The sequence below is a fragment of the Trachemys scripta genome, chromosome 12 (assembly GCF_013100865.1).
Source record: "Trachemys scripta elegans isolate TJP31775 chromosome 12, CAS_Tse_1.0, whole genome shotgun sequence".
In the NCBI taxonomy this organism is placed as follows: domain Eukaryota; kingdom Metazoa; phylum Chordata; order Testudines; family Emydidae; genus Trachemys; species Trachemys scripta.
In genome coordinates, this window is record NC_048309.1 from 39,827,005 (window position 1) to 39,852,920 (window position 25,916).

At 58.3% G+C, this 25,916-nt stretch overlaps 2 protein-coding genes across 2 annotated transcripts in view; one reads left to right on the top strand and one right to left on the bottom strand.

The window, feature by feature from the left end:
- The window catches only part of SUPT16H (SPT16 homolog, facilitates chromatin remodeling subunit), an 18,759-nt gene extending 5,239 nt beyond the window's left edge, over positions 1-13,520 (top strand). The window contains exons 2-26 of the mRNA XM_034787517.1: positions 1,809-1,901; positions 2,072-2,242; positions 2,835-2,987; positions 3,146-3,292; positions 3,544-3,695; positions 4,026-4,198; positions 4,399-4,489; positions 4,823-4,896; positions 5,214-5,326; positions 5,641-5,706; positions 6,060-6,158; positions 6,370-6,485; positions 6,902-7,055; positions 7,421-7,548; positions 7,892-8,027; positions 8,135-8,261; positions 8,332-8,450; positions 8,602-8,727; positions 9,030-9,142; positions 9,447-9,522; positions 9,787-9,956; positions 11,239-11,368; positions 11,659-11,788; positions 12,098-12,175; positions 12,449-13,520. Of these exons, the coding sequence (XP_034643408.1) occupies positions 1,809-1,901; positions 2,072-2,242; positions 2,835-2,987; positions 3,146-3,292; positions 3,544-3,695; positions 4,026-4,198; positions 4,399-4,489; positions 4,823-4,896; positions 5,214-5,326; positions 5,641-5,706; positions 6,060-6,158; positions 6,370-6,485; positions 6,902-7,055; positions 7,421-7,548; positions 7,892-8,027; positions 8,135-8,261; positions 8,332-8,450; positions 8,602-8,727; positions 9,030-9,142; positions 9,447-9,522; positions 9,787-9,956; positions 11,239-11,368; positions 11,659-11,788; positions 12,098-12,175; positions 12,449-12,600 (3,087 nt within the window). The 3' untranslated portion in view covers positions 12,601-13,520. The remainder of the gene's footprint in view (positions 1-1,808; positions 1,902-2,071; positions 2,243-2,834; positions 2,988-3,145; positions 3,293-3,543; positions 3,696-4,025; positions 4,199-4,398; positions 4,490-4,822; positions 4,897-5,213; positions 5,327-5,640; positions 5,707-6,059; positions 6,159-6,369; positions 6,486-6,901; positions 7,056-7,420; positions 7,549-7,891; positions 8,028-8,134; positions 8,262-8,331; positions 8,451-8,601; positions 8,728-9,029; positions 9,143-9,446; positions 9,523-9,786; positions 9,957-11,238; positions 11,369-11,658; positions 11,789-12,097; positions 12,176-12,448) is intronic.
- A 193-nt stretch (positions 13,521-13,713) lies between these two features.
- The window catches only part of RPGRIP1 (RPGR interacting protein 1), a 29,494-nt gene continuing 17,291 nt past the window's right edge, over positions 13,714-25,916 (bottom strand). The window contains exons 8-25 of the mRNA XM_034786760.1: positions 25,419-25,442; positions 24,855-25,001; positions 24,608-24,681; positions 23,954-24,063; positions 23,539-23,618; positions 20,958-21,131; positions 20,737-20,854; positions 19,305-19,751; positions 18,768-18,937; positions 17,612-17,951; positions 17,288-17,472; positions 16,836-17,048; positions 16,333-16,474; positions 15,860-15,966; positions 15,419-15,611; positions 14,784-14,868; positions 14,181-14,311; positions 13,714-13,911 (exon numbers count right to left, since the gene is read on the bottom strand). Of these exons, the coding sequence (XP_034642651.1) occupies positions 13,796-13,911; positions 14,181-14,311; positions 14,784-14,868; positions 15,419-15,611; positions 15,860-15,966; positions 16,333-16,474; positions 16,836-17,048; positions 17,288-17,472; positions 17,612-17,951; positions 18,768-18,937; positions 19,305-19,751; positions 20,737-20,854; positions 20,958-21,131; positions 23,539-23,618; positions 23,954-24,063; positions 24,608-24,681; positions 24,855-25,001; positions 25,419-25,442 (2,856 nt within the window). The 3' untranslated portion in view covers positions 13,714-13,795. The remainder of the gene's footprint in view (positions 13,912-14,180; positions 14,312-14,783; positions 14,869-15,418; positions 15,612-15,859; positions 15,967-16,332; positions 16,475-16,835; positions 17,049-17,287; positions 17,473-17,611; positions 17,952-18,767; positions 18,938-19,304; positions 19,752-20,736; positions 20,855-20,957; positions 21,132-23,538; positions 23,619-23,953; positions 24,064-24,607; positions 24,682-24,854; positions 25,002-25,418; positions 25,443-25,916) is intronic.

Consider the following 25,916-nt stretch of genomic DNA (forward strand, 5'->3'; position numbering starts at 1 on the left):
CCTGAGACACCGGGACTCGCCATGGGGACCCCACCCGGGACACCCGCCATGCAGAGACTCCTGGCTTCCTGGGCCTGAGCACCCCCCCCCATCCGCCCAGCCAGGGATCGTCTCTGTCCTGCAACATCTCTAGGGGAGACCCTGCTGGGGAACCCTTCCCTGGATCTGCTCTGGGGGTCCCCTTTTCCTCCCCCCGGGCCAAGGCCTAGTCCCCAGAGATCCCCAGGTGCAGCCCCGATGCCCCCAGGATCAAGAGAACCCCCTAGTTCCTCTTCTTGGGGAGCAACCTCCCCCTGCTGGCTGGGGCTAGGCCTGGGTCCCCCAGCACAGTCCCCTCGGTTCAGAAGGGCGAGAGACACCCTGGCCCACCCACCCCAACATCCAGGGGGCCCTAACTTCTCTCTCACCCACAGGTTGTCCCCTAACTTTGTTTTCCTGTTTCCAGCCTGGGAGCAAGGCAGCGCATCTGGGGGCGGGGGTCACTGCTCAGAATTGGCCCCAAGGGCTCCCCGTGGCAGGGGGACTTCGGCACTGGTAGTGGTGTGGGGCCATTATGGAGTATAGGGGTTCTCTTTTCCCACCCCACATAATGCTCTCATCCGCCATAGAGAGGTACTATGCTGCAATGAGCTCCCTACCCATGAGGAGTCCCGCTGGCTGCTAGTGATGATGTGCCCAGCTCTGAGCTCTGCTGCCTCTGCAGCCCCCCCCCACCACCCGTGTTTATTGAACATGTAGCAGTCTCCAGTAGGGAACTGGGGCACCATCGCGCTAGCTGCTGCACAGAAGAGGCCTCCCCAAGTCTTCTGTGATCTAAGCACAGAGCTGAAGGTGGAGCAGCCACCGGAGCTGTGTTAAGATCAAAGGGTGCCTGAGACTCTGGGGGGCTGGGCTCAACTTCCTGCTCTGCCACAGACTCTGTGAGAGCTTGGACCAGTCCCTTAGCCTCCCAGTACAATGGGGACGCTACCCTACTCCGCAGGGGTACGTGGGCATAAATATGTTTGATTGCGGCATGCTCGGATGCTACAGGAATGGGGTCTGGATAAATACTTTGGACTGCTAGAAGCTCCCACCTTGATTTGGGGGGGCCTAGGGGTTGTTAGTGGTGAGCTGATTCTTTGGGCTCTTTTGCCAGCTCCCAATGTTCCAAAATCACGAGATGGCCTTAAAATGGTGATTTGTTTTTTTAAATGAACTTTGGTGTCTTGTTTTTGGTTTTTTTTGCTGTTTGGTTTCTAGGTCTTTGGGTAGCACGTGAGTCACATTCCCAGGCTTTTCTCTGCTACCCAGAACCTAGAAATGTGCCATGAGTTTCAGCTTTTCTAACGTGCCTACAGGATTTGGGTGCCAGTTCTGTTCACTTTGATGGGAGTAGGGTATCCAAATCTCTCAGGTAACTTAGGCCATCTCTGCCCAAGTGAGAGGCTAGGATATTCAAAGGGAGTTAGGTGCCCAGCAGTCATTGATTTGCAGGTTGGGTCCCTAACTCCCTTAGGCTAAACAGTCTTCTCTGTCCAATTTAGTAGTCAGCTGTTGTATCCTTTCTCATTCATCTCTGCTAACCACTCTTCCTTCCTCATTGCCCGTCCACAACCTTCCCCTTAGGTTTCTGCTCTGTCCTTTCTGAGAACCCTCCAGATTTGTATCAAACATTACAATTGCTCCCTACCCCTCGAAGCCCTGGGCTGCCCCTCTGAGGCTACAGGTCATTGAGAGCCCAAAGAGGTCAAATGAGCCTTTCTGATTAGCATGACACAGTTAGGGGGAGAGACCCCAGCCCTCATTTCCCTCTGCTTCCCTTGCAGAAGGGAGAGGATGACTATGCCAATGTCGACGCCATCGTGGTCTCGGTGGGGGTGGACGAGGAGATTGTCTATGCCAAGTCCACTGCCCTGCAGGTCAGTAGGAGGGAAATCCGTGGAGGATGCTGTTGAGGCTGGGAACGAGGAAAGCGCTGAGCAGAGGGGAGGTTGGGGTAGCACTCATGGGGAGCGGGGGGAGTCTTTGATGGGGAGCCATGGGGAAAGGAGGGAGTGACTCCTTTCCCTCACGGCTCCCCTTCCCGCAGACGTGGCTCTTTGGCTACGAGCTCACTGACACCATCATGGTTTTCTGTGAGGACAAGATCCTGTTCATGGCCAGCAAAAAGAAGGTGGAGTTCCTGAAGCAGATTGCCAACAGCAAAGGCAGCGAGAATGCCAATGGCGTGCCGGCCATCACGCTGCTCGTGCGGGAGAAGGCGAGTGTGTTGGGCGCAGCCAGGCGGGGTGTCCAGGGGCGCTGCATGGCGAGGTGTCCGGGCTGGGCGTGGCCGGGGGCGCGGGGTGGCCAGACTGGACTGGGGGTGGCTGGGTGCGCTGCGTGGCAAGGTGTCCGGACCAGGCTGGGCGTGGCCAGGGGTGCTGCGCGGCGGGGTGGCCAGACCCGGCTGGCTGGGGGCACTGCGCGGCTGGCTGGGGGTGTTGCGTGGTGGGGTGTCAAGACCGGCCTGGGGTGGTGCATGCTGAGGGGTGGAGAGTTTTGGAGTGAATATGAGGGCACTGTGCTGCACCCATTGAAAGTTACGGGAAGGTTGAGTCGGGGGAAGTTGAAGGTTGTGCACGCTGGGCTGGGAGGAGGTTGAGGTCGCTGCTTATGGAGGAATTGGGGGATGTTGATGGTGTGGTGGGCTGGGCTGGAGGGAGAGCTGATGAGGGCCTTGCGCTCATGGCTTGCTTGGAGAGGCAGGGTGAAGGACTGGGGGTAGCAAACAGGCTCTGGTGATGCAACCTGCCGCCTTCCTAATGCCACTCTCCCGTCTCGGGGGACTAATCCTGCCCCTGCCCCTGTAGAACGAGAGCAACAAGGGGAACTTTGAGAAGATGATCGAGGCGCTGAAGGGCAGCAAGAACGGGAAGCGCATCGGGGTCTTCAGCAAGGACAAGTTCCCCGGGGAGTTCATGAAGAGCTGGAATGATTGCCTCAGCAAGGAGGGGTTCGAGAAGGTGAGCTGGGGGGCACGATGGGTGGGGGGGAGCATTCCCCTCCCTTCCCCCATCTCTGGCTCTGCAGGTGGATATCAGTGCGGTTCTGGCCTTACACTGAGGCAGGGATGTGGGGAGCCCTACCTGCCCCCCTCACTCCCTCGCTGTCTCTGGAGCAGGTCGATATCAGCGCAGTCGTAGCCTACACTATTGCAGTGAAGGAGGATGGGGAACTGAACCTGATGCGCAAAGCGGCTGCCATCACCTCTGAGGTCTTTAACAAATTCTTCAAGGAGCGGGTCATGGAGATTGTCGACGCTGACGAGGTGAGAGAGTAGGGAGGTCCCAGGGGTGCAGTGGGGTGAGCTGTGCCTGGGACGTGGAGGCTGGTATGGGGTGAGCTGCGGCTGGGAGGTGGGGGGCGGGCCGCGGCAGGGGGGCGGGCCTGGTGGGGGGGGTGGCGGAGCTGGTAGGGAGTGAGCCATGGCTGAGAGTTGAATTGGTTCTGGGCCTGGGACGCTGGCGAATCCTGCGGTCCGTCTGGCTGTTCCTACTCAAAGTCTCCATGGCCCCACAGAAAGTGCGGCACAGCAAGCTGGCAGAGTCGGTGGAGAAGGCCATCGAGGAGAAGAAGTACCTGTCAGGGGCTGACCCCTCCACGGTGGAGATGTGCTATCCCCCCATCATCCAGAGCGGCGGCAACTACAACCTCAAGTTCAGTGTTGTCAGGTCAGTGCCCGCAGGGCTTCTAGCCCTCTCCTCCACCCCAGTACAAGCGTCAGGCAGCCGTCCCACCCCTACCGCTGCTGAGCGGGCAGATGAGGGCCAGGGCCAGGCCTTGCTTGCCCCAGAACCGCCCAATGCTGGAGACTTGTTGGCTGAAAGGGAACAGTCTCTAGAGAGGAGTCGAGGAGCTGGTGCTGCTGGCTGGGTTGGGTTGGTCTGTCTGGCCCTGCCTTTTCCAAGCTCCAGGGACTCCTGGCTCAGCCCCCAGACACCCCACGCCCAGCCCATGACTAGCGCCTCCCCGAAATCCGCCTCTCTCTGTCCATCCCCCAGCGACAAGAACCACATGCACTTCGGGGCCATCACCTGCGCCATGGGCATCCGCTACAAATCCTATTGCTCCAACCTGGTGCGCACGCTCATGGTGGACCCGCCCCAGGAGGTGCAGGACAACTACACCTTTCTGCTGCAGCTGCAGGAGGAGCTGCTCAAGGAGCTGCGGCATGGTGAGTAGGGGTGGGGGGGGGTGCTGGGGAAGTGTGTGGGGGGGAGGTCATGCTGTCTGATGAGTGGAAGGGTGGGCGGTGGAGGATGTTGCACTGTCCCGCCCCGGTGGAGGGGGGCGGCGCATGATGCTGCCCTGGCCCACGTGGGAGGGAAGGGGAGGACATCATGCTGCCTGGTGCTCATGCTGAGACTCCCCCAGGCGTGAAGCTGTGCGAGGTCTATGCTGCTGTCATGGATGTGGTGAAGAAGCAGAAGCCAGAGCTGTTAAACAAGATCACCAAGAACCTGGGGTAAGAAACCGCCCCCCAACCCCCCCTACACAAACCCACATGCACCGCACACTCTGCACTGCCCCCTGAGTCTGCTGAGCGTGAGCACCCAGAACCTAGGGGAAGAGAACCCTGTTCTGGGTTCCAGCTGCAGCCCAGCCCCCATGCGCCCAGGGCCTGCACAGCTCAGCCTGGCTTAGGGGCGAGGTGCCAGGCTCCTGCTGGCGTGATGCCTGCAATCCCTGCCAAGCCTAGTGTAGGGCAGGGACATGCGCCAGGTTTGTGGGGCGGGGACCATTTCCGGGGCCAGAGGGTGGCTATGGGTAACGCAACTGCCCGCTGCATTCTTCCCAGATTTGCCATGGGCATAGAGTTCAGAGAAGGTTCCCTCGTCATCAACAGCAAGAACCAGCACCGGCTCAAGAAAGGTGAGACCCCACCCCCCACACACACACAGATCCCTTCCCGCTGATGCCATTGCATCCCTATGCCCTCAGAGCCAGCTCAGTTATGAGGAGAAAACCCCTTGTCCTCACAGTCAGGTACCCAGGCCCTGCACCACTCCCCACCCCATGCAGCTCTTCTCCCTAAAGCCTATGAGGGGAGGGGATAGCTCCGTGCGCCTTGCTCCCTGTGCATGTGGACTGGTTGGCGACAGCTGCCCTCCCTGCATGTCCCCCGGGCCCTGCCACCCCAGCCTGGATCTCTCTGAGCCATGTCACCCCCTTTCCCATCTGGCTGGCAGGGATGGTATTCAGCATCAACGTGGGCTTCTCCGACCTGACCAACAAGGAGGGGAAGAAACCAGAGGAGCGAACATATGCACTGTTCATTGGGGACACCGTGCTGGTGGATGAGGTGGGTGGGGTCGCAAGGTTATTTAGGGAGCACCGTGCTGGTGGATGCGGTGGGGGGAGGGCTTGCAAGGTTATTTGGGGGGCACCGTGCTGGTGGGTGTGGGGGGTGGTGCTGGAGGGCTATTTGGGGGGCACTGTGCTGGTGGGTGTGGGGGGGGACGCACAGGGCTATTTGGGGGGCACTGTGCTGGTGGGTGTGGGGGGGCGCACAGTTATTTGGGGGGTATACAGGGTGAGTATTTTCTGCGTCTCTGCCCCCATGTGGGTTTATGGGCTGCCATCTGCTCCCCCCTCTGACTCTCTTTATTCTCCAAGGACGGTCCGGCCGCCATCCTCACCTCTGTTAAGAAGAAGGTCAAGAACGTTGGCATCTTCCTCAAGGTGAGGCTGGGGATGTGGGAGAGGTGGGGGGAAGGCAGACTCAATATCAGAGCAGGGCATGGGGGTCTCCCATGCTTCGGGGGCAGTGAGTTCTGCATGGACGAGGGGAGGGGATGACAGAAGGTCCCAAGTGGCAACATTTCATAGATTTGTAGGTTCCCAAGGCAGAAGGAACCATTACAACCCTCTGGTCTGAAGTTGTGTAGAATACAAGGCAGCGAACATCCCCAGCGTAATTCCAAGCACATCCTTTCCAGGGGGGTGGAGGATGAAGGGTGCGGGGCAACTTTGGGGCAGAGGTGTAAAGGGGGGGGGGGGGCAGCAGCTCTGACCATTCTGTCCATCTCCCACAGAACGAAGACGAGGAGGAGGAAGAGGAAGAGAAGGACGAGGCTGAAGACTTGCTGGGGCGCAGCTCCAGAGCAGCAGCACTGCTGACGGAGCGGACACGGGTGCGGTTCCCCTCCTGCCATGGGGAGCTGGGCAGGACATGGGACACCTGTCGGGGGTCCTGCAGCTCAGAGGGGGCTGGGGGGCTAATTTCGCACAAGGGAGGGGCTGGGGATGAGTCGTCCTTATGGCTGCGGGGCTGGCTCAGGGCAGGGTGATGGCTGGGCTGCTGAGCTGGGGTCTGGGCCTCACTCGCATTCCTGCTCCCCCCAGAATGAGCTGACGGCGGAGGAGAAGCGTCGAGCCCACCAGAAAGAGCTGGCCATGCAGCTCAACGAGGAGGCCAAGCGGCGGCTGACGGAGCAGAAGGGCGAGCAGCAGATCCAGAAGTGAGTGGGGGGGGAACTCGGGGGCAGGGAGGGCAGTGACTCTAGAAGTGAGTGGGAGGGGAGCCTGGAGGGGCAGAGAGTGGATCCAGAAGTGGAGTAGGCCTTGGGTGTACTACCTGTCGGGTGTGGGGGGTGGGGAGGTGAGAGAGAGAGGGGCTGGCTGAGCGCTGTATCTGTGGGTGATCTGGAGATGTGGTGCCGGACGAGGAGCACTGTGCCGTGTTTCGGAGGAGGCTGTGTGTGGGGGCCCAGGGGGCTGTGCTGTGTTTCAGAGGGAAGCTGTGTGTGCCTGCTGGATGTCTGGGGGGCTGTGCTGTGTTTTTCGGAGGGAAGCTGTGTGTGCCTGCTGGATATCTGGGAGCCCCGGGGTAGGGGGGTGGCTGTGCGGTGTTTCATCTTTCCCCGACCCCACCCAGGGCCCGCAAATCGAACATCTCCTACAAGAACCCATCGCTGATGCCCAAGGAGCCGCACATCCGGGAGATGAAGATCTACATTGACAAGAAATACGAGACTGTCATCATGCCAGTCTTTGGCATAGCCACGCCCTTCCACATCGCCACCATCAAGGTATCGGGGGCTGGGTAATGGGGGGGCTGGGTAACGGGGAACCTGCATGCTTCTACGTGGCCACCGTCAGCACGGAGGTGACTCCTCAGCACACGGGGCAGGGACGGGGTTAGGAAACCTGTTGGGTTGAGGGGGGGTGTTGGTTCTTCCACTAGAAGGAAAGTGGGGGCCACTTCCTCCAGAGGCCCTGTCTCTAGGGGCCATACAGGCAGGAGCCCTGGGGAGTTGGGGGGTTACAGGCAGGAGCTCTGGGGAGTGGAGCTGGGGAGGGGGGTGGTTTACAGGTGGTTGTGGGGTACAGAGAAGGCCCCAGCTGCATTCAGGGCACATAGTCTGACTGACCCCCCCACCTCCCTGTGGTGCAGAACATCAGCATGTCGGTGGAGGGTGACTACACCTACTTGCGCATCAACTTCTACTGCCCGGGCAGTGCCCTGGGGCGCAACGAGGGCAACATCTTCCCCAACCCCGAGGCCACCTTCGTCAAGGAGATGTGAGTGCCCCCTTCTGTCTCCCCCACCCTCTGCCCACTGCGTGGATGACTTTCCCCAGTCCCCGTGCTGCCCCGGGGGGGCTTTCCAACCCCTGCCCTACAGCCCCCTCGAGCCCCAGGCTGGGCTGAGACTTGAGACTCCTGGCTCTGGCACAGTCTGGCTGTATGACCTGGTCTCTTGGCCTCTGTACATGGGGGAGGTTGACAGCCTGCTGTATGGGGCAGCAGGGAGACTGGGCACCAGCTTCCTGTGGGGGCTGGGTGCCCTGGTGCCCTGTGGGGGCAGTGGCTGCATACGTGCAGTGCTGTTACGCCCAGTAACTGCTCACCGCGCCTCCCCCAGCACGTATCGTGCCTCCAACATGAAGACGCCGGGTGAGCAGACAGTGCCAGCACTCAACCTGCAGAATGCTTTCCGCATCATCAAGGAGGTGCAGAAACGCTACAAGACACGAGAGGCAGAGGAGAAGGAGAAGGAGGTGAGCTTGGGGAAAGCTGGCCCCGTATCGGGCAGATACACTAACAGACCCGGGGGGCTCTGTGCTCCGCGGGATCTCACTGCCTGGCTCCCCTCGTGTCTCTCTAGGGCATAGTTAAGCAAGACTCGCTCATCATTAACCTGAACCGGAGCAACCCCAAGCTAAAGGACCTGTACATCCGTCCCAACATCGCCCAGAAGAGGATGCAAGGCTCGCTGGAGGCCCACGTCAATGGTAGGGCCCTTTCCCCAGCCCGCTCAGCTCCAGCCCAAGGGTCCCCTCTCACTGTCTGTCTCTTGGGCAGGTTTCCGCTTCACGTCCGTGCGAGGAGACAAGGTCGACATTCTGTACAACAACATCAAACACGCGCTGTTCCAGCCCTGCGACGGGGAGATGATCATCGTGCTGCACTTCCACCTCAAGGTAGGGCCTTGCGCCCCCAGGAACCACCTCCTGGCCTGGTCTTGCCCTGCTCTGTGCAGGGCTGGGGGGGTCTCTTGCAGGGTTTGACCTGGGGGATGGTGTGGGGTGTGAGAGACAGTGGAGCCTTCATGCCTCCCCTCCACTCCCCCAGAACGCCATCATGTTTGGGAAGAAGCGGCACACGGATGTGCAGTTCTACACCGAGGTGGGTGAGATCACCACAGACCTGGGCAAGCACCAGCACATGCATGACCGCGACGACCTCTATGCCGAGCAGGTGAGATGTGGGGCCGGGGTAGGCTGTGATGGGGGGGGGGGAGGCAGCCTCCAGGCTGACCTTGCTGCCCCTGCAGATTGAGTGTCAGATGATGGGGGACTGGGCTGAGGGGTCTCTGTCCCTAGGAGGCTGTGCTGACACTGCAGCTGGAGAGCGAGGGGGTACGTTAGTAGGCTCCTCTCCCTAGGAGCCTGGCTGATGTCCCTGTGCCCCACGCAGATGGAGGCGAGGGGGTAGGTGGGGGGCTCAGAAGGGGGGGTCTCTCCCCGGGAGCCTGGCTGATGTCCCTGTGCCCCATGCAGATGGAACGCGAGATGAGGCACAAGCTGAAAACGGCCTTTAAGAATTTCATCGAGAAGGTGGAGGCTCTGACCAAGGAGGAGCTGGAGTTCGAGGTGCCCTTTCGGGACCTGGGGTAAGGGGAAGAACTAGGGCATCAAGGTGCTCTTCCAGCACCCTAGGGATGGGGGGAGCAGGGGCATGGCGGGTGCCCTTCCAGGACCTGTCGGGAAGTAAGGGCGTGGAGGGTGCCCTTGCGGGACCTTTGGGAGGGATCAGGGACATGGAGGTGCCCTTCCAGGACCTGGGGGTTTGTGGCCCTGGGCCCCATGGACAGTCTGTGACACAAGATGCCCACCAGGGGCTCTGTCTGCCCCCTCGCCCCTCCCCCCCACGCTGGGTCTGGCTCTCACTGACCTGGGCTTTGCTCTCTCTGGCAGGTTCAATGGCGCCCCCTACAGAAGCACCTGCCTGCTCCAGCCGACCAGCAGTGCCCTGGTGAATTGCACTGAGTGGGTGAGTGTCCATGGGGGACCTGTTTGTGCCCCCATCCCAGTCCCTGCCCTCCTCAGCGCCTGGCACAAACCTGTGTCCCAAGGGACCTGCCTGGGTGCTTATGGGGGTGGGCGGAGCTCAGGGCAAGCGCTGGCACTGTAGGGTGGGAAGGGATGGGGTGCAGCTCCGTCCCCTGTGATTACTGGCCCCATTGGCAGGGGGTCTCTGTCCCAGGGCTGGTGAGAGGCTCTCTATTCTGGGCCTGACCCCACCCTTCCCCTCCAGCCTCCGTTCGTGGTGACGCTGGACGAGGTGGAGCTCATTCATTTTGAGCGAGTCCAGTTCCACCTGAAGAACTTTGACATGGTCATCGTCTACAAGGACTACAGCAAGAAAGTGACCATGATCAATGCCATCCCTGTGGCCTCCCTCGACCCCATCAAGGAGTGGCTCAAGTGAGTGACCCCATCGTCCCCCTCCCCTATACCTACCTCATCAGGATACCGATCCCCCACCATACCTACCAATTCCATCTACTGGTGGGTCCCACTGAGGAGTGACACCCCCCCAATCCCTCCACTGAGACCTACTTCACCAGGATCTTGATCCCCCAGCTCCCCCTAATCCCAGTTCCCAGCCTCCTCACTGTACCCACCAACATCATCAAATGGGGGGTCCCCACCGAGGCCCCACCCGGGCCGCCTCTCCCGGTGCCTATCCCACACACACCAGGACTCTGATTTAAATCAAGGGAATTTAAATCACCAGTTTTTAATCATGATTTAAATCAATTTTTAATCGTATTTTGCATTCATACTTTTTAGGGTTTTTTCCCCTAAAGAAAGGTTGATTCTCATTGGCTAGTAACAATTAAACAAGTTGATCTGCAACTTGAATACAGCCTTTACACTACAGTTAGTTCTTTTTGCTACCCAGGAGGACATACTAGCTATATTTGTACACAGTTATGTAAGCAATGATAGCAATTTACATGTCATTCAGATTCTTAATTTTACATTTTTTATTCTGTGAGAAAACGGTGACTGATCCATATCTTGAAGATGATTTTTTACTTCTAGTTAATGTCAGGTTCTGTTTGGATAGAAATTCAATTTCAATTTAAAAATGCACAAAACCATTGTAAAATGCTTTTCTATTAGTTAAATAAACTGTCTTAATGTGCTGGATACATGTAAAAAAAATATCAAAGTTTATCTAAACGTGTTTTGCATTTAAAACCAGTTAAGCAAAGGAAGCTTTTCCAATTCCCAGTAGGTTTTTCAACTTTGAAAACTAGTCATTGAACTGAACTTTGAATGCACTGAAATGAAGAAAATATTCTCTCTGCACTTGCAGAAGAGGCTACTGCTAGAAAGTCTGTTAGGCCTTCAACAACCTCGGTTCCAAGTGCTTGGCCAGCTTCTTCCACCAGTTCATGGTTTAACGTTCCTTAAAAGTTGGTAGCAAACATTTACTGATTAAAAAATATTAAATTTAATATAAATAAATTATAGTAAATTTAGGCCTTAACATAGGTTGTCGTAATTTTAAATAGCTTTATTTTTTAAAAAAAAAGTAAACCTGTTTAGTTTTACATAAAATAAATCCTATTTAAATAAAAAATCTGACTTTATTTATTTTAAATCATCAATTTTTATCCATTCTGGAGCCTCCTGATACCATCCCCCCAGTCCCCTCATCCCCGGGACCCGATACTGATCTCTCCTTTCTCCCTAGCTCTTGTGACCTGAAGTACACGGAGGGGGTGCAGTCCCTCAACTGGACCAAAATCATGAAGACGATTGTGGATGACCCTGAGGGCTTCTTCGAGCAGGGGGGTTGGTCGTTCCTGGAGCCCGAGGGAGAGGTATGGGGGGAGAGGGGACTCTGACTCCCCTGGAGGGTGAGTGGGGGGCTCTCTCACAAAGGGGAGGGGTCCCTGCAAAGGGATGGTAGTTGGGGGGGGGGGGGGGATTCTTTTGATTTCCTCTGGGCATCCCACTATCTGAGCCCAATGAACATTAATTAATCTGATCTTACTCCTACTTCTCTCTGCCCCCCATGATTTATGGGAATCACTGAAGATCACCCAATGAATCAGTGACAACTGGAGATAGAACCCAGGAGTCCTGATTCCTGACTGGAATCTCTCCCCAGGGCAGTGATGCCGAGGTCGGGGAGTCAGAGTCAGAGATCGAGGATGAGACATTTAACCCGTCGGAGGATGAGTATGAGGAGGAGGAAGAGGACAGCGATGAAGATTACTCCTCTGAGGCCGAGGAATCTGGTGAGGAGGCCCCTGCAGCTTAGGCCGGGAGTGGAGGGGTTCTTGGCACCAGCCTCTGCACTGGGGGTCTGACCCTGAAGGGTCACCTGGCAGAGTACTCAACTGCTTCTCCTGGGAGCCCTCCCTTCTCCACACACAGCCTGATTTCCCTTCCCACCTGTTCTCCCATTCCGAGGGGTGGGGTGAGGTGGGGATGGGACCCTTGCCGTTCCAGTATAGGGGGACAGTTCCCCCCCATTGGACAGAGGGTTGAGCTGGGGGGTGGGGTTGCACACTGGACATCGTCTGAGCTCGTGTCTCCATTTGCAGATTACTCCAAGGAATCCATGGGCAGCGAGGAGGAGAGTGGGAAGGACTGGGACGAGCTGGAGGAAGAGGCCAGGAAAGGTGAGTGCCAGCCCTTGAGACATCTCGCCAAATGCACACCAGGGCCATGGGATCTGGGTTTCCTTGTGGCACGCTGTTCACTCTGACCCCTAATGGGTATGGTGGGAGGGGACAGAGCCCTGCCCCTCCTATTGCCTTGCATTAGGACGGGAGAGCTGGTAGTGGATGGCGTTGGTGGGGATAGGTACCCAGCCTCTCACCCGTCCAGCAGTTGGGTGGATGGAGGAGGGTGGGTTACACAGCCATGCCCTGACCCCCGTCTTACTCCCCTAGCGGACCGGGAGAGCCGGTACGAGGAAGAGGAGGAGCAGAGCCGCAGCCTGAGCAGGAAGAGGAAGGGCCCAGCCCACAGTTCCAGCCGCCGCAGTTCCCACAGCCGCAGCCCAGGCCGCAGCTCGGGGCCCCCCAAGAAGAAGAGGAAGTAGGCAGTGAACTCTGACCCTCCCCAGTGGCAAGCCTGGGGCACCAGACCCTGCTCAACAGCCAATCCCAGGGTTGGGGGGGGCACCATGCCTCACCCACAAACTTTTGTCTTTTCCTGTTTTCAATTTTCCCCATTTTGTTTCTTGAGTTTTTCTGGCCATTTGTACGGACCAATCAGCTGTGAGAATTCCAGGCCCTGCCTGCCTGTAACCATGGACATGAGCACTGCCAATGAAGAGGACTCTCGGAGTAAGGACGCTGATGTCAGTGATGTGCTCCCCACACCCCCTTCACTCCCTCCTGGGGTCCCTCCTTAGTCACCCCCACATTCCCCTGTGAGGCGTAGGCATGGCCATGGCGCAGGCTGGTGCTTTCTCCCCCCAGGGAGTATCTGGTGATGGAATCATCCCCTCCTTCCCAACAGCTCTGGGGAGACACAGCCAGCGCAGAGGATCTCTGAGTGTCTTGGACTTCGTCCTCAGGGTGCTGGTAACCAAGTGTGGGGTGAGACTGCGCAAGGTTGGCGCCTACAGGTCCATCCCATCCCTACTGCTGCCTTCCTCAGCATTGGAGGGATTGGGAGTGGCCCAGCCCTGCCGGGAGCAGGGTGCATGGGGGGGGGGGCGGGGGGTGGTCTAGCCCTGAGAAGATCCAGCTTCTTGTTTTTTACTCGCCTGGCTCTGTCCCGTATTTATCTCGTTTCCTCAGTTGCCAAGTCAAGCCTCTGGCAGGAGAGATGCTTTTGTTTTGGGGGGTTTTATCGTGTCATCTCCCCTGGCCCCCATCACCTGCCCTTGCTGGTGAGGAAGGCCACTGGGAGGTGATGGAGCAGGGGAGGGCTCTAATTTTTTTTCATAGCCGATAGCTCTTGGATTTTCGACTTTGGAGAATTGAAACAATAAAATGTTTTTTTGTAAGTTCACCTTTTCCAGGTGCTGCGTCTGTTCAGTCAGCGGGGATGGGACGCTGGTCACCTATTGCCGTTTGTATTACGGTAGCACCTGGGAGCCCAGGCATGTCCCAGGACCCCCTTGTGCTAGGCTCTGTATACACAGAGCAGGGACAGGCCAGGCGCTCACAGTCTGAGCCTCAGGCGGGGCGACATCCTTCACCAGTGAGCTTTGAGGTGGGGGGAGGTCCCCCTTTGAACCTTACTGTGCCAAGTCCTTGCATGCCTTGTGGGAGCTGATGGGTCCTTCATTCCTCCTCCTCAGCCTTTCGTCTCCCTTCCCAATAGATGGCGCAGAGGGCAGCAGCTGCTTCCACAGAGACCTTCAGCCTCCCGATGGCAGAGCGGTCCTGAGGGCTGACAACTGCCGGGAGTGGGTAAGAGAGCAGAGGTGAGGGAAGGGTCCGTGTTTCTCCAGGGCCATTCTCTGGCTGGGCCTGGTGTAGGACTTGCCTCCCCCAGCCCTGGGAAGGGACAGGACTTGCACTGTTGCAGCTCCCAGGACCTGGAGGGCAGTTGGCTCCCGGGTATAGATCCCAGCTCAGTGGCCAGGCCCCTGGCCCCCTTTCAGGCAGGTGGTGTGCAGGGGCACAGGAGACGGCTCATTGGGGTGCTGCTGGCTCCATCACTCACCATCGAGGTCATGCTCCAGCACGTCGTTGCCTGTCAGCAGGATCTCACGCAGGTCTATGTAGGCAAAGCCCACGTCCTCACACTCGCCTCCTGTCCCAGGCAGGGGCTCGCTCACCACCACGAACTGCAGCCTGCAAGGGGGGGCAGTGGGTCTGGATCCTGCACCTGCAGCCAGCCCATCCTAGCCTGGCTCCCCCTAGAAAAGCCAAGTTGAAGGGCTCGTGGGCCGGGGCGCAGGGGACCTCAGGGAAGAGGGCTGTGCCTGCCAGCTTTGCTGCTCTGGCCCAGGGAACCTTCTGGGGAAGTGTACAGCTTGTCGGCGGGAGACAGCTGCCTAGGGAGGGGGCACACTGGGCCTGTGTGAAACAAACGCCTCCAAGAGTGAAGGACCATCACAGACCGACCCGTTCCTGTGAGCTGCCTTCTCTAACCTACAGCCCATGTTCTTATATAACACACACGTGCTGCAAGCCCTCCCCTCCCATGCTCCACCCAGGGCAGATAGTGGTCGCAGTGTTCAGCCGCTTACAGGAACATGCTCTGTAAGAGCCTGTAGGGGGAGGGGGGAGGGACTGGAATCCTGTCCCCAGCCAGGCTGCTCACCAGCTCTGCCCTGCCTCCTCGGCCTGCAGCATGGAGAAGAGGATTTCCCGCTGGCTGCTCACCCCCTCTGGGTCCAGCTGAATCACTGTGGGGGGGGGGGGGGGAGGGGGGGGGGGAGGGGGGGGGGTGCTGGGGGGGGGCACCAAGGGGAGGAGTCAGGGCGACAAGCTGATGCTCACCTGGGGTCAGAGGGTGACAGTCAACCCATCTTCAAGCTCCCCCATGTTGCTCCAGTTCCCAAGCTGTTAGTGGACAAGCCCCCAGTGCCGCCACCTCCCTGTTGGGAGGGAGCCCACTGGGGCGGGCATGGGCCATGCTGCTCAGCACCCCATGGAGTGGTGCAGCATAAGCTGGGGCAGTGGGGCCTTTGCCAGCTTGCACTGTCAGTGGGGGAGCTGAGTCCCTGGGAGGGGGATGGGGAAAGGGGCACTATTAAACCAGTCATGGCCTCCCTTTCCCATCAACAGCGCTTCTGGGCCTGGAGTGATCCACTGTACAGCTGGCGCAAAGGGGGGAGATGCTTTTCCTCTCTCCACCCATTTGTCCCCACAAGGCATGAGACTCCTGCCCTGCCTCTGGGGGGGGCGAAGGGCTGTGGGATGGGCGAGAGCCAGACCCTCCCCACGGCAGCTCACCCTTGCTGAAGTGGAAGTAGATCTCCTCGCCGCCCAGGGGCTTGCGCAGGGAGAGGGGGGTCTCCGTCTCAGCCAGGGGCACCCCTGGGAAGTGGTACTCCACGTACAGCTGCTGGATGTGCTCACTGGCCATGGCCTCAGCCTCAGGGTGCAGACTCAGAGAGACAATCTCAATGTGGATCCGCTCCACGTCCTGACAGGATGAGGTGAGAGCAGGTCATAGAGGGCCTGAGAGGGCGGGAAACAGTGCCCCAAACTCTTGTGGGGGGAGCGGGAGGGGAGGCTGGCCAAGCCAAGCTCCCATTGGAACCCAGAAGGGCTCAGCAATGTCACTACAAGCTGTAGCTGCCCGATTCTCCTGTACCTGGCAGGGCTTTTCCCCCCTCCCCCATGGGTCTGTGCACCCTCTCCTCCAGCACTGCCTCAGGGTGGGGGCATTACCACCTTTGGAGGGCTCCCCAGGCTGGTCCCCACCACAATCTCATCACTGTCTGTGGTCTGTGCATCGCTGCTGCTCTCCAGCGCTGGCTCACCGGCCTCCTCGGGGGCTGGCAGGAACAGAGTACGTGTTACTGGGAGGGGAATTAGAATGGACCTGCCCGCCCCCTGCCCTCCCACCGGACCATGGGCCATGAAGAGTATGGCTGCAGCCTGCTTTGGGGCCGGCTGCAGTGAGAGCTGTCAGAGCTGCACCTACGCCCAACTCTAAGTTTGTTCTGCAGCTGGATGGCCATGTCTCCCTCCTCCACCACAGTGAGCCCCAGTCCACAGCTCTACATTGTGCCACCTCGGGATGGGTGAGTGTGACTTTTAGAGTCAGATCTGGCACAGCATGAGGGGCTGAGCAGGGCCCTAGGGTAGTCTGGCCAGTTGGCACTGACAGCTGGGTGCCCATGGGAGGCAGGAGCTGGTACCCATGTCCTCAGGAGCAGAGCCTACGTCCAGTGCAAGGGATTTGGGCTCCAAGCGCTGGGTCCTGGCAGAGGTTTCAGCGTCCTTAGCTGAGTGTTCTGCTTCCTCCTCGCCAGCCTGGGCCTCCTTCCCCTCCAGTGTCCCCTGCATAGACAAACCCCATCAGGCTCAGGGAACAGCTCACTGCCAGGGGAGCTCTGGCCCAGCCCCATTAATACTGCCCCCTCTTGGATGCTGGTTCAGTGTGGGGCACTAGGCAGCCTGAGGGCCAAATCCAGACTGCCAGACGCTCATGAACAGACCATTGTATCTTATTGCTATCATTGTTATTGTGATGTGAAAACTGTTTCTCTGGAGTCCGGATCTTAACTGTACTTGCCCAAGAAATTTGGACCCTGACAAAAAAATAACTGACTACCCAGGGTGTGGAGTGAGCGTTGGGCAGGGGACTTGGGTTGCTGCACCCTCCCTGCCTGCTTCCTGCTCCCTTCTCCCCAGCTCTCACCTCGGCGGTATCTCCCACCGGAGCCACCTCTTCTCCCTCCTCCAGGGTGTAGCCACTGGATGCTGGCACTGGATTAGGCTGAGTCTGACTACTGGCTTCCCCATTCCACCTTCCCCCCTTTCCCCTGCATCCATCAGCCTTGACCGCCAAGATATGGAGCTTCTTCCTCTGGCCCTCAGGCTCCGATGGCGAGATGCTGGGAGCAAGCCGGGCCTGAGCAGGGTTCAGAACAGCACAGTCACACCAAAGCCTGGCAGCTTCCCCCCATTCCCACTAACCCGCTCCTTTTTCTATTGGGGTGCAGGAGTGGGAGCAGCACCCAGCAAGGCAAAGAGAGCGGGGGCTAGAAGCCAGGAGTTCTGACTCCCGGCCCTCACTCACTAAACCCCTCACCAGGAAGGTGATATTGTATGGGGCAGGTGTGAATTCTGGGCTGCTGGGTCATTCTGTACCTGGTTGTGTAGTGCAGCCCTTTCTTCCTCAATCAGCTGCTCCAAGGGTCTCTCACGCTGGTGTTTCCTGGCCCAGGCTGCTTGGTGCAGGGCGGCCCCCGGGGGCAGGTACCGATGCTTCCACTCCAGGCTCAGGCTGATAGAGCCATTGGGGTGCCCAGCTGGGTCGGTGAGGACAAAATCTCCTGCAGAGTAGAGAAATAGAGGCGTAAGGGGCACAGGGGGTGGGGCTCTGGGCACAAGGCACTGAGGCCAGGGGCAGGGGAACTGTGCCTAGCTGTGTGCCTCATGAGCAATAGAGGATCTGGGTCCAGTGGCTTTCACCTGTGATACAGTGCCCGTGTGCCAGAGGCAACAGGGGGATCTGTGCTTTGCCCAAGTAACTGCCTGGCTCTGTATCCTCATCATCAAAGATGTACACGCAGAGGCTCTCTAGACGCAGATAGCGGTTGAGTTCAGCTGTGGAGCGCATGGGGAAGGTCCGCAGGTCTCCAAAGTGTGGGTTGTTGCTGGAGGGGATGATGGGCGTGTCGTGGTCAGGGAAGGTGAAGAAGCGGTACATGGCATAGGGGCTGGGCTGGGTGTTGAGCCAGCGACCCCGCAGGCCCGTGCAGCCTACAATCTGCACTTGCAGTTCATTCCACAGCCACTCAGCATCCAGGACCTAGAGGGGGAGACTGAGAAAGGCTGGTAACTGGGTGAGCAGAGGGCCTAGAGTGCATCCCATAGAAATCACGGCTTTGCCACATGGAAGGCTGTGACGCAGTAGGGAGCGGGGCAAACTGACCTGGGAATGTTGTCTAGTTTTACTGGGACTGTCTGCATGGGGGATGGAATAGCAGGGGGTGACTTTACTTGAGTAACAATACCTGAGCTGAGAGATGGATGAGGCCAGGTAACACCTTCTGTCTGGGAAACTGGACAAAGGCTGGAGGAGGAGCCGGGGGACGGCTGGGTGAGACGGCTGGACGGGGTTTCAGTTTGGAGCGGTTGGGGGAAACGGAGGGAACCCCAAGGCTGGGGTCTAAGCTCCCTCCCCCCTGAGGGACCTGACTGAGGAGTCCTGGTTGTACCTATAAGCTCTGTTTGGGACTGTGTTCCTGTCGTCTAATAAACCCCCCGTTTTACTGGCTGGCTGAAAGTCACAGTAAATCGCAGGAAGTGAGTGCAGGGTCCAAACTCCCCCACACTCCATGACAAAGCCACTTTAGTGTCCAGAGTGCCTGAGGCTTCCCTTACAGGGATCCTGCTCTGACATGTGCCAGAGAGCTCTAGTGTGGAGCACATATCCCTATGAGGCCCTGTGGTTGTGTGCCACAATGGGGAGCCCCTTTTGTGGGGGCATATGTCCATACCGGGATCCTGTATCAGTGGGCATGGCCCTATAAGACTCCCCCTTTCTGGGGTGCATTTCCTTCAGTGTGAGTGTGTGTATTTACCCTCACATACTCCTCCCCCATGCACGCCCCTGCTTCCTCACCCCCTCCTTGTCCTGTTGCCTGCTCTGCTGGGTAGCTCTGGCCTGGGGCATGCAGGCTGACAAGTAGCCCAAGGCCTTGGTGCGCTCGCAGTGTAGCCGCATGGTCTGCTCCATGGGCAGGCACAACCTCATCCAATACTCCAGCATCCCGTAGTTCTCACCGCTCGGACCTAGAGGGTGTGGAGTGGGCAGGGGGGACATGCGGGGCGGGACACAAAGGCCGGGGGATAGGGATTGGGGGAGCGAGAAGGAATTAGGGCAGTAGGTAACAGGACATGAAGGCCACAGGGACATAAGAATGGTTAGAAACCTGGCATGTTCCCCAAGCTGATGCCAGAAGGGCTGGGGCAGGGCGAGCCTTGGCCCCAGGGCGGGAAGATGAGCGTATACACTCCCGTGGCTGGAGAGCCTTTACTGTGCATGCAGCTGAGTTGTGGCACTGGCAAGGCCAGGCGCCCTGACTGAGCAGCTGCCATGGCAGAGGGCACAGGGAGCTCTTCGCTGTAGAGCATCACTGTGGAGAGGGAAAGCTCTTACCATGTAGCATCGCTGTGGCATGCATGCGCTCCCCGCTCCCCAGAACCTCCCGGAAGCGCAGCCAACAGGAAGCCAGAGTGCTGTGGTCAGTAGCCGTGGCCAGGTGCAGGTCTAGGCGGGCGGCAGCTCTCTGCAGGTACTGTAGGAAGAGGGGCTCAGCCTGTATCACATACTGAGACGTGAAGCTGTAGCGGGGCCGGGCCCCTCGCACCACCGGTGTGCAGTGTGTCTCGAAGTCATAGAAGGCATAGGTGCAGAAGGTGATGGGCTGGACTTCCCCCAGCAGCTGCAGTGCCTCCCCTGACAGCACTGCCCCTGCAATGTGCAGCTCAAACAGGTTCTCACCACGCCGCAGCACGGGGGCCTTGACCTCCTCCACATCCACATCACCCTCAGTCCACAGGAGTGGGAGCTGCCACGTCCCATAGGCCACATCCTTCAGCTGCTCTGGGGGAGGAGATGGGGCCTGTGAGGGGTGGGCATGTCCCCATCTTCTCCCCCCCCCCCGACCCACTGCCTGTCTGCTGTCTTCCCCCCTCTTGCTACAAGCCCAGCATAGCCATCTGCCAGCCCAAGTGCTGTACAGCAAGCCAGCTGGTCTTGAGGGGCCAGTTCCCGCTCTGAACAGTGCCATGGGCATGCAGGGACCTGGCACAGCCTCTTGGGGCAGAGAACGCAAGCATAGGGTTACCATACGTCCGGATTTTCCCGGATATGTCTGGCTTTTTGGGCTCCAAATCCCCATCCGGGGGGGAGTCCCAAAAAGCCGGACATGTCCGGGAAAATCGGGACATGGGGGCCGGCGGTGCCGGGCCGGGCCGGGGGCTCGGGGGCTGGCGGTTGGCCATGCCGGGGGCTCGGGGCCGGCTGGGCCGGGCCGGGGTCTCGGAAGCCGGTAGTCGGCCGGGCCAGGCCAGGGGCTCGGGGGCCGGCGGTGCCAGGAGCCGGTGGGGCCGGGCCGGGAGCTCGGGAGCCGGGCTGGCGGGGCCCGGCCGGGGGTGCTCGGCCAGGGGCCCGGGGGCCGGCGCTGCTGGGCGGGCCAGGGGTGCTCGGCCGGGGACCGGCAGTGCTGGGCGGGCTGACCCAGGCTGGAGACGCGCGGGGGGGGGGAGCGGGCGCCAGACTGGGCCGCGTCTCCTCCCCCCACACTCCCCTTACCTGCTTCAGGCTTCCCGCGAATCAAATATTCGTGGGAAGCAGGGGAGGGGGCGGAGTTGGGGCGGGGACTTTGGGGAAGGGGCAGGGTTGGGGCGGGGGCGGGGGCGGGGCCCCGTGGAGTGTCCTCCTTTTGGAGGCTTAAAATATGGTAACCCTATGCAAGCACAGGTCCAGACAAAGGCCCATCCTGCCCAGCTCTGTTTCCAGCAGTGGTCATGAGTGAGGCAGGGGCAAGACTTGCTCCAGGGGCAGGTGGGGCTGGCTCTGCTCTTACCCTCCAGCTGGCGGATGCGGGTGCTGCGCAGATCCAGGAGCTGCGCCATTTTCTGCTGCTTTTCCTCATGTCCCCTCTTCTCCTGTTCAGCCTGCACCATCACACCTTTCAGCTCGGCCTGACAGCACACGAGGTCAGTTACACAGCAGCTCATCCCACAGCTCATCCTGACATAGCACCCGGGTGGGGTCAGTCACCCCCTGCACCACCACCTCCCCCACCTGATAGTCCCGGTTGATGCGATGCTGTAGGATCAGCATGTCCCGGGTTTTCTCCAGCTCCAAGATGGTGTCAGCATGGGCAGCTTCTGTCTCATGGCGTCTCCGGCTCAGGCTCCGCTGGGTGAACAGCGCCTCCTGCTCAGTCTCGGTGGGGAGCCTATCAAGGCAGGGGGGCTGTAGGGAAACGGGCAGGAGATGGGCTAGGAGTGAGCAGAAAAGAGCCACGCCCACCCTGCTGAATGAGGGAGGAGCACCACAGTCGCCAAGGCTGCAACTCCCCCGCGCTCGCCGGGACGCGTGGTCCCAGACCAGCCCCCCCTTGTCTTCCCAGCACAGGCCGCAGCACTTGTCATGATGGGGGGGGGGGGTCCGGCCCAGCCTCCCTAAATGCTTAACTCCCCCTACATAGAATAATAGAATCTCAGGGTTGGAAGGGACCTCAGGAGGTATCTAGTCCAACCCCCTGCTCAAAACAGGACCAATTCCCAACTAAATCATCCCGGCCAGGGCTTTCTCAGGCCGGGCCTTAAAAACCTCTAAGGATGGAGATTCCACCACCTCCCTAGGTAACCCATTCCAGTGCTTCACCACCCTCCTAGTGAAATAGTGTTTCCTAATATCCAACCTAGACCTCCCCCACTGCAACTTGAGACCATTACTCCTTGTTCTGTCATCTGGTACCACTGAGAACAGTCTAGATCAGTGGTTCCCAAACTTTAACAATCTGTGAATCCCTTTCACTAAAATGTCAAGTCTTGTGAACCCACTCCTAAAAATGAATATTTCCAGGGATTTTCTCCTTTACCTGAGTATAAATTATAAAAGCAGTGATCTTGGAAATATAAAATTAGTTTTTATGACATGCTTATTACACACTTATTAATTATTATTTAGCAATACAGTATTTTTATTACATTATTAAAATGGCAACACTCTTCCAAGATCTGACTTTTGTAGCTTGTATCGCTTTGAATAAGCCTGTTATAAGACAAGGCTCCTATGTTTCATCAAGGAGTATCAGATGTGAAACAGCATGAAGGTATTTAAGAAGCCAACTCAAAGAGTTCCTCCTACACAAGCATTCAGGTCTTGAGCAATCCATGCAAACAGCGCACGTTACAACAAAGCTTCAACTTGTTCTTCATCGTAATTTTAAAAACAATACTAGCTGCCTATTTAATTTAAAAAACAGCAAAAAGTATCCATCTCCCTTTCCATTTCTTATAAGTCTTGAAGTTTATATCTTCTCAGTGTGATAGAGATGTTTGCTTTGATCTGCTTAGCTCTTGGAAGTCCAAGGCTCCGGGCTGCTGGCCCCGTGCTGCCCACTGCCCCTAGGGACAGCTCTGTCCGCTATTAGGGAATTTTTTCCTGAGAACCCCCTGTAACGGTTCATGAACCCCAGTTTGGGAACCACTGGTCTAGATCCATCCTCTTTGGAACCCCCTTTCAGTAGTTGAAAGCAGCTATCGGATCCCCCCTCATTCGTCTCTTCTGCAGACTAAACAATCCCAGTTCCCTCAGTCTCTCTTCATAAGTCATGTGCTCCAGCCCTCTAATCATTTTTGTTGCCCTCCGCTGGACTCTTTCCAATTTTTCCACATCCTTCTTGTGTGTGGGGCCCAAAACTGGACACAGTACTCCAGAAGAGGCCTCACCAATGTTGAATAGAGTGGAATGATCATGTCCCTCGATCTGCTGGCAATGCCCCTACTTATACAGCCCAAAATGCCGTTAGCCTTCTTGGCAACAAGGGCACACTGTCGACTCATATCCAGCTTCTCGTCCACTGTAACCCCTAGGTCCTTTTCTGCAGAACTCCTGCCTAGCCATTCGGTCCCTAGTCTGTAGCAGTGCATGGGATTCTTCCGTCCTAAGTGCAGGACTCTGCACTTGTCTTTGTTGAACCTCATCAGGTTTCTTTTGGCCCAATCCTCTAATTTGTCTATGTCCCTCTGTATCCGATCCCTACCCTCCAGCGTATCTACCACTCCTCCCAGTTTAGTGTCATCTGCAAACTTGCTGAGAGTGCAGTCCATCCCATCCTCCAGATCATTAATGAAGATATTGAACAAAACTGGCCCCAGGACCTACCCTTGGGGCACTCTGCTTGATACCGGCTGCCAACTAGACATGGAGCCATTGACCACTACCAGCCATTGACCGTTGAGCCCGACGACCTAGCCAGCTTTCTATCCACCTTATAGTCCATTCACCCAGCCCATACTTCTTTAACTTGCCGGCAAGAATACTATGGGAGACCGTATCAAAAGCTTTGCATAGCACACAGCAGTCGCCATGAGAGGAAAGACCACTCCAGACCTGCTGACTCCCCTACATATGGCCTTGTGCTTGCCATGACAGATGGCTTCCCTGCACTTGCCATGACGGGTGAGACCAGCCCAGTCCCCCTGACTCCTCTACACAGGGACCAGCCCCACCCCACCTGCAACGTCCCCCGCACAGGCCCCAGCTCTATGCCCTTTACCTGCCAAATGCTGCTAGAGGATGGGGCACCTACTACACCCCACGAAGGGGCCTGAGATTGGCCAACCCTGGCTCCTCCCTGGCTCGTACCCACCTGGGACAGGGTCAGATCAGGCTTCTGCTCTGGAGTTTGGTTCCCCCTCTCCACTTCCTGCTTCAGCTCCTCACTCCGAGCTGGGGACAAGACAGGAGTCAGGTCTGGTCACCAAACTGGTTGTGATACAGAGCAGGCCCTGGCCCCGTGTGACCGGGACACATTCTGCCCCCCACCACACGTGTTGCACACCAAGGATCCACCCCCTCCCTCAGGTGTCACGTGGCCAGACCACATGCACCCCTCCCCCCCGACTGCAGTGCACGTGTGATGCCCCCACCCCAGTGAGAGGGATTAGTCAATGGTGACGCAAGAACTCCCCATTGGGATGAAGCTGACATTTCAGTCCCGTGTCCCTGTGCTGGTACTGAGATTCCTTCCCCCCCTCCCCGCACTGTCCTGCCAACCCCCTCACCTCTCTCCTGCGCCAGCTCCTCCATCAGCCCTCTCTTCTCTGCCAGCTCCAAGCTCAGCTGCTCCTCCAGCCGTGAGATGTTCCCATGCCGCTGCTCACAGGCCAGACTGCTGCAGCAAGAGGGGCAATGCTACAGTGTTACCCCAAGGGCCACAAACCCCAACCCTCCATGAGGGGCTCCAGCACACATGGTGCCCTGAGCCCTCAGGGCCCTGGGAGCTGCTTCTGTATGGCTGGGGCAATTCTTTGCCAGGCCCCACCCAGGCATGGCAGATTGAGGGTGGGGGGGTGTCCCTATGGGTCTGCCACACTCACACTGTACCACAGACTTGGAGAGGGCTTCCTAAGGCTCTCCCCCAAAACCCCCATCCTCCAAGGTCAGCCCTTTGGGATCAGTCTCCTGTCTCTGGCAGACTCTGGGGCTGCTCCAGACCTTTGCCTATCTCCTGCAGGCCAGAGCTCCCAGCCCCAGCAGTCCGACCCTGAATGGAGTCCAGAGAGGAGACTGAGCAGGCATCAGACAGATCTGGTGTGACTGGACCCCAGGCTGTGGCATCTCTAGGGATCAACGGGGGCTGAGACTGCTCACTTGACATTGGGCACCATGGCATAGCCCCACTGCATGGTGCGGGGCTCGGCCACATTCAGTCTCACCTCTCCAGCAATTTATCATAATCCTCTTTCAACAGGTCTCGCTCCTTCTCCAGGGACCTGATTCTCTCCTGAAACTGAGAGAGACAGAGATCAGCTCCCAGACCTGGCTCCCGCAGCCAATGGGGGGGGGGGGGGTGAGCCTGTCAGGCTCTTTCTCTAGGGTTAGAAAGGGACCCCCCCTACTGACTTCAGGGAAGCTGGCCTGAGAGTAGGGAAAAAGGGGTCTCCAGGACTTGGGGCTCCCTACCTCCTCCAGCGCCCCCTGCAGGAATGAGATGCTCTCCACTTTGCTCTCCAACGCCAACACCTTCTGCGTCTCCGCCTTCAGCTGCACAGTGAGCTCCTCCACCTGGGCCAGGAGGGCCTCACTGCTGGTTCGCAACATCTCCTGGTTCTGGTGAGGGAGGGGAAGGAAGAAAGACCAGCACAGGCAGGAGAGAGGGACGCCGACCCCTCCCTGCTGCAGGGCCACCAGGATGGAGGGACCTGGAACCGAGTGTGAGAACCCAGGGACAAGGGGGTGGAGGCTGGATATAGAGAGACTCTCTTTGCCCCAGCCCCCACATCTGGAGTGCAATGCCCTCGGGACGGGTCCCAGTGGGGGGAGGGAATCTCTTGTCCCATCAGTGTAAAGGGGCGCGCCCTTCCTGGGATCTGGGGGGCAGGTCCCATCAGGGTTGTGTGGGCAGGGGAGCTCCCGCCTGCTAGGGAGTGGGTCCCAGTAGGGTACTGGGGGGGAGCTCTTGTCACATCAGCACAGAGACTCTACCGTTCTGGGGCAGGAGGGGTCCCATCATACATCAGTATTTACCTGCTGGAGCTGGCTCTCATACGCCTGGGAAGAGAAATCACAGAACTGCCATCAGTGCTGCTATGTGGAGCCTATTATTTGCTGAGTGCTGACTTGGGAGGGCTTTGGGCCTGGCCTCTCCCAGTGGCCCTCAGAGCTGTTCCCACCCCCCCGCCCCTGCACTCCCAACCCCGGGAAGCAGGTTCACTGATCCCACTTGGAGGAACAGACGCAGACATGAGGGGGTGAAGGCGGGAGCTCCCCAGGGGGTTGGCTGAAGGGAGAACTTCCCCTCTAAGCCCCTACTCATCTCCACAGGCGGGTGGGTTGGTGGGGGTCACATTGGGTCCTCAGATATCTCTCCCCAGGTGGTACAGGCAGGGGCCTAGGTGTTGGGAGTGTCTCTTCTCCTCTCCCCTGGGGTGGCACAGGCAAGGGAACTGACAGCTGGGGGTCTTTCTCTCCTCTCCCCCTGTGTGGCACAGGAATTGACAGCTAGGGGGTCTTTCTCCTCTTCCC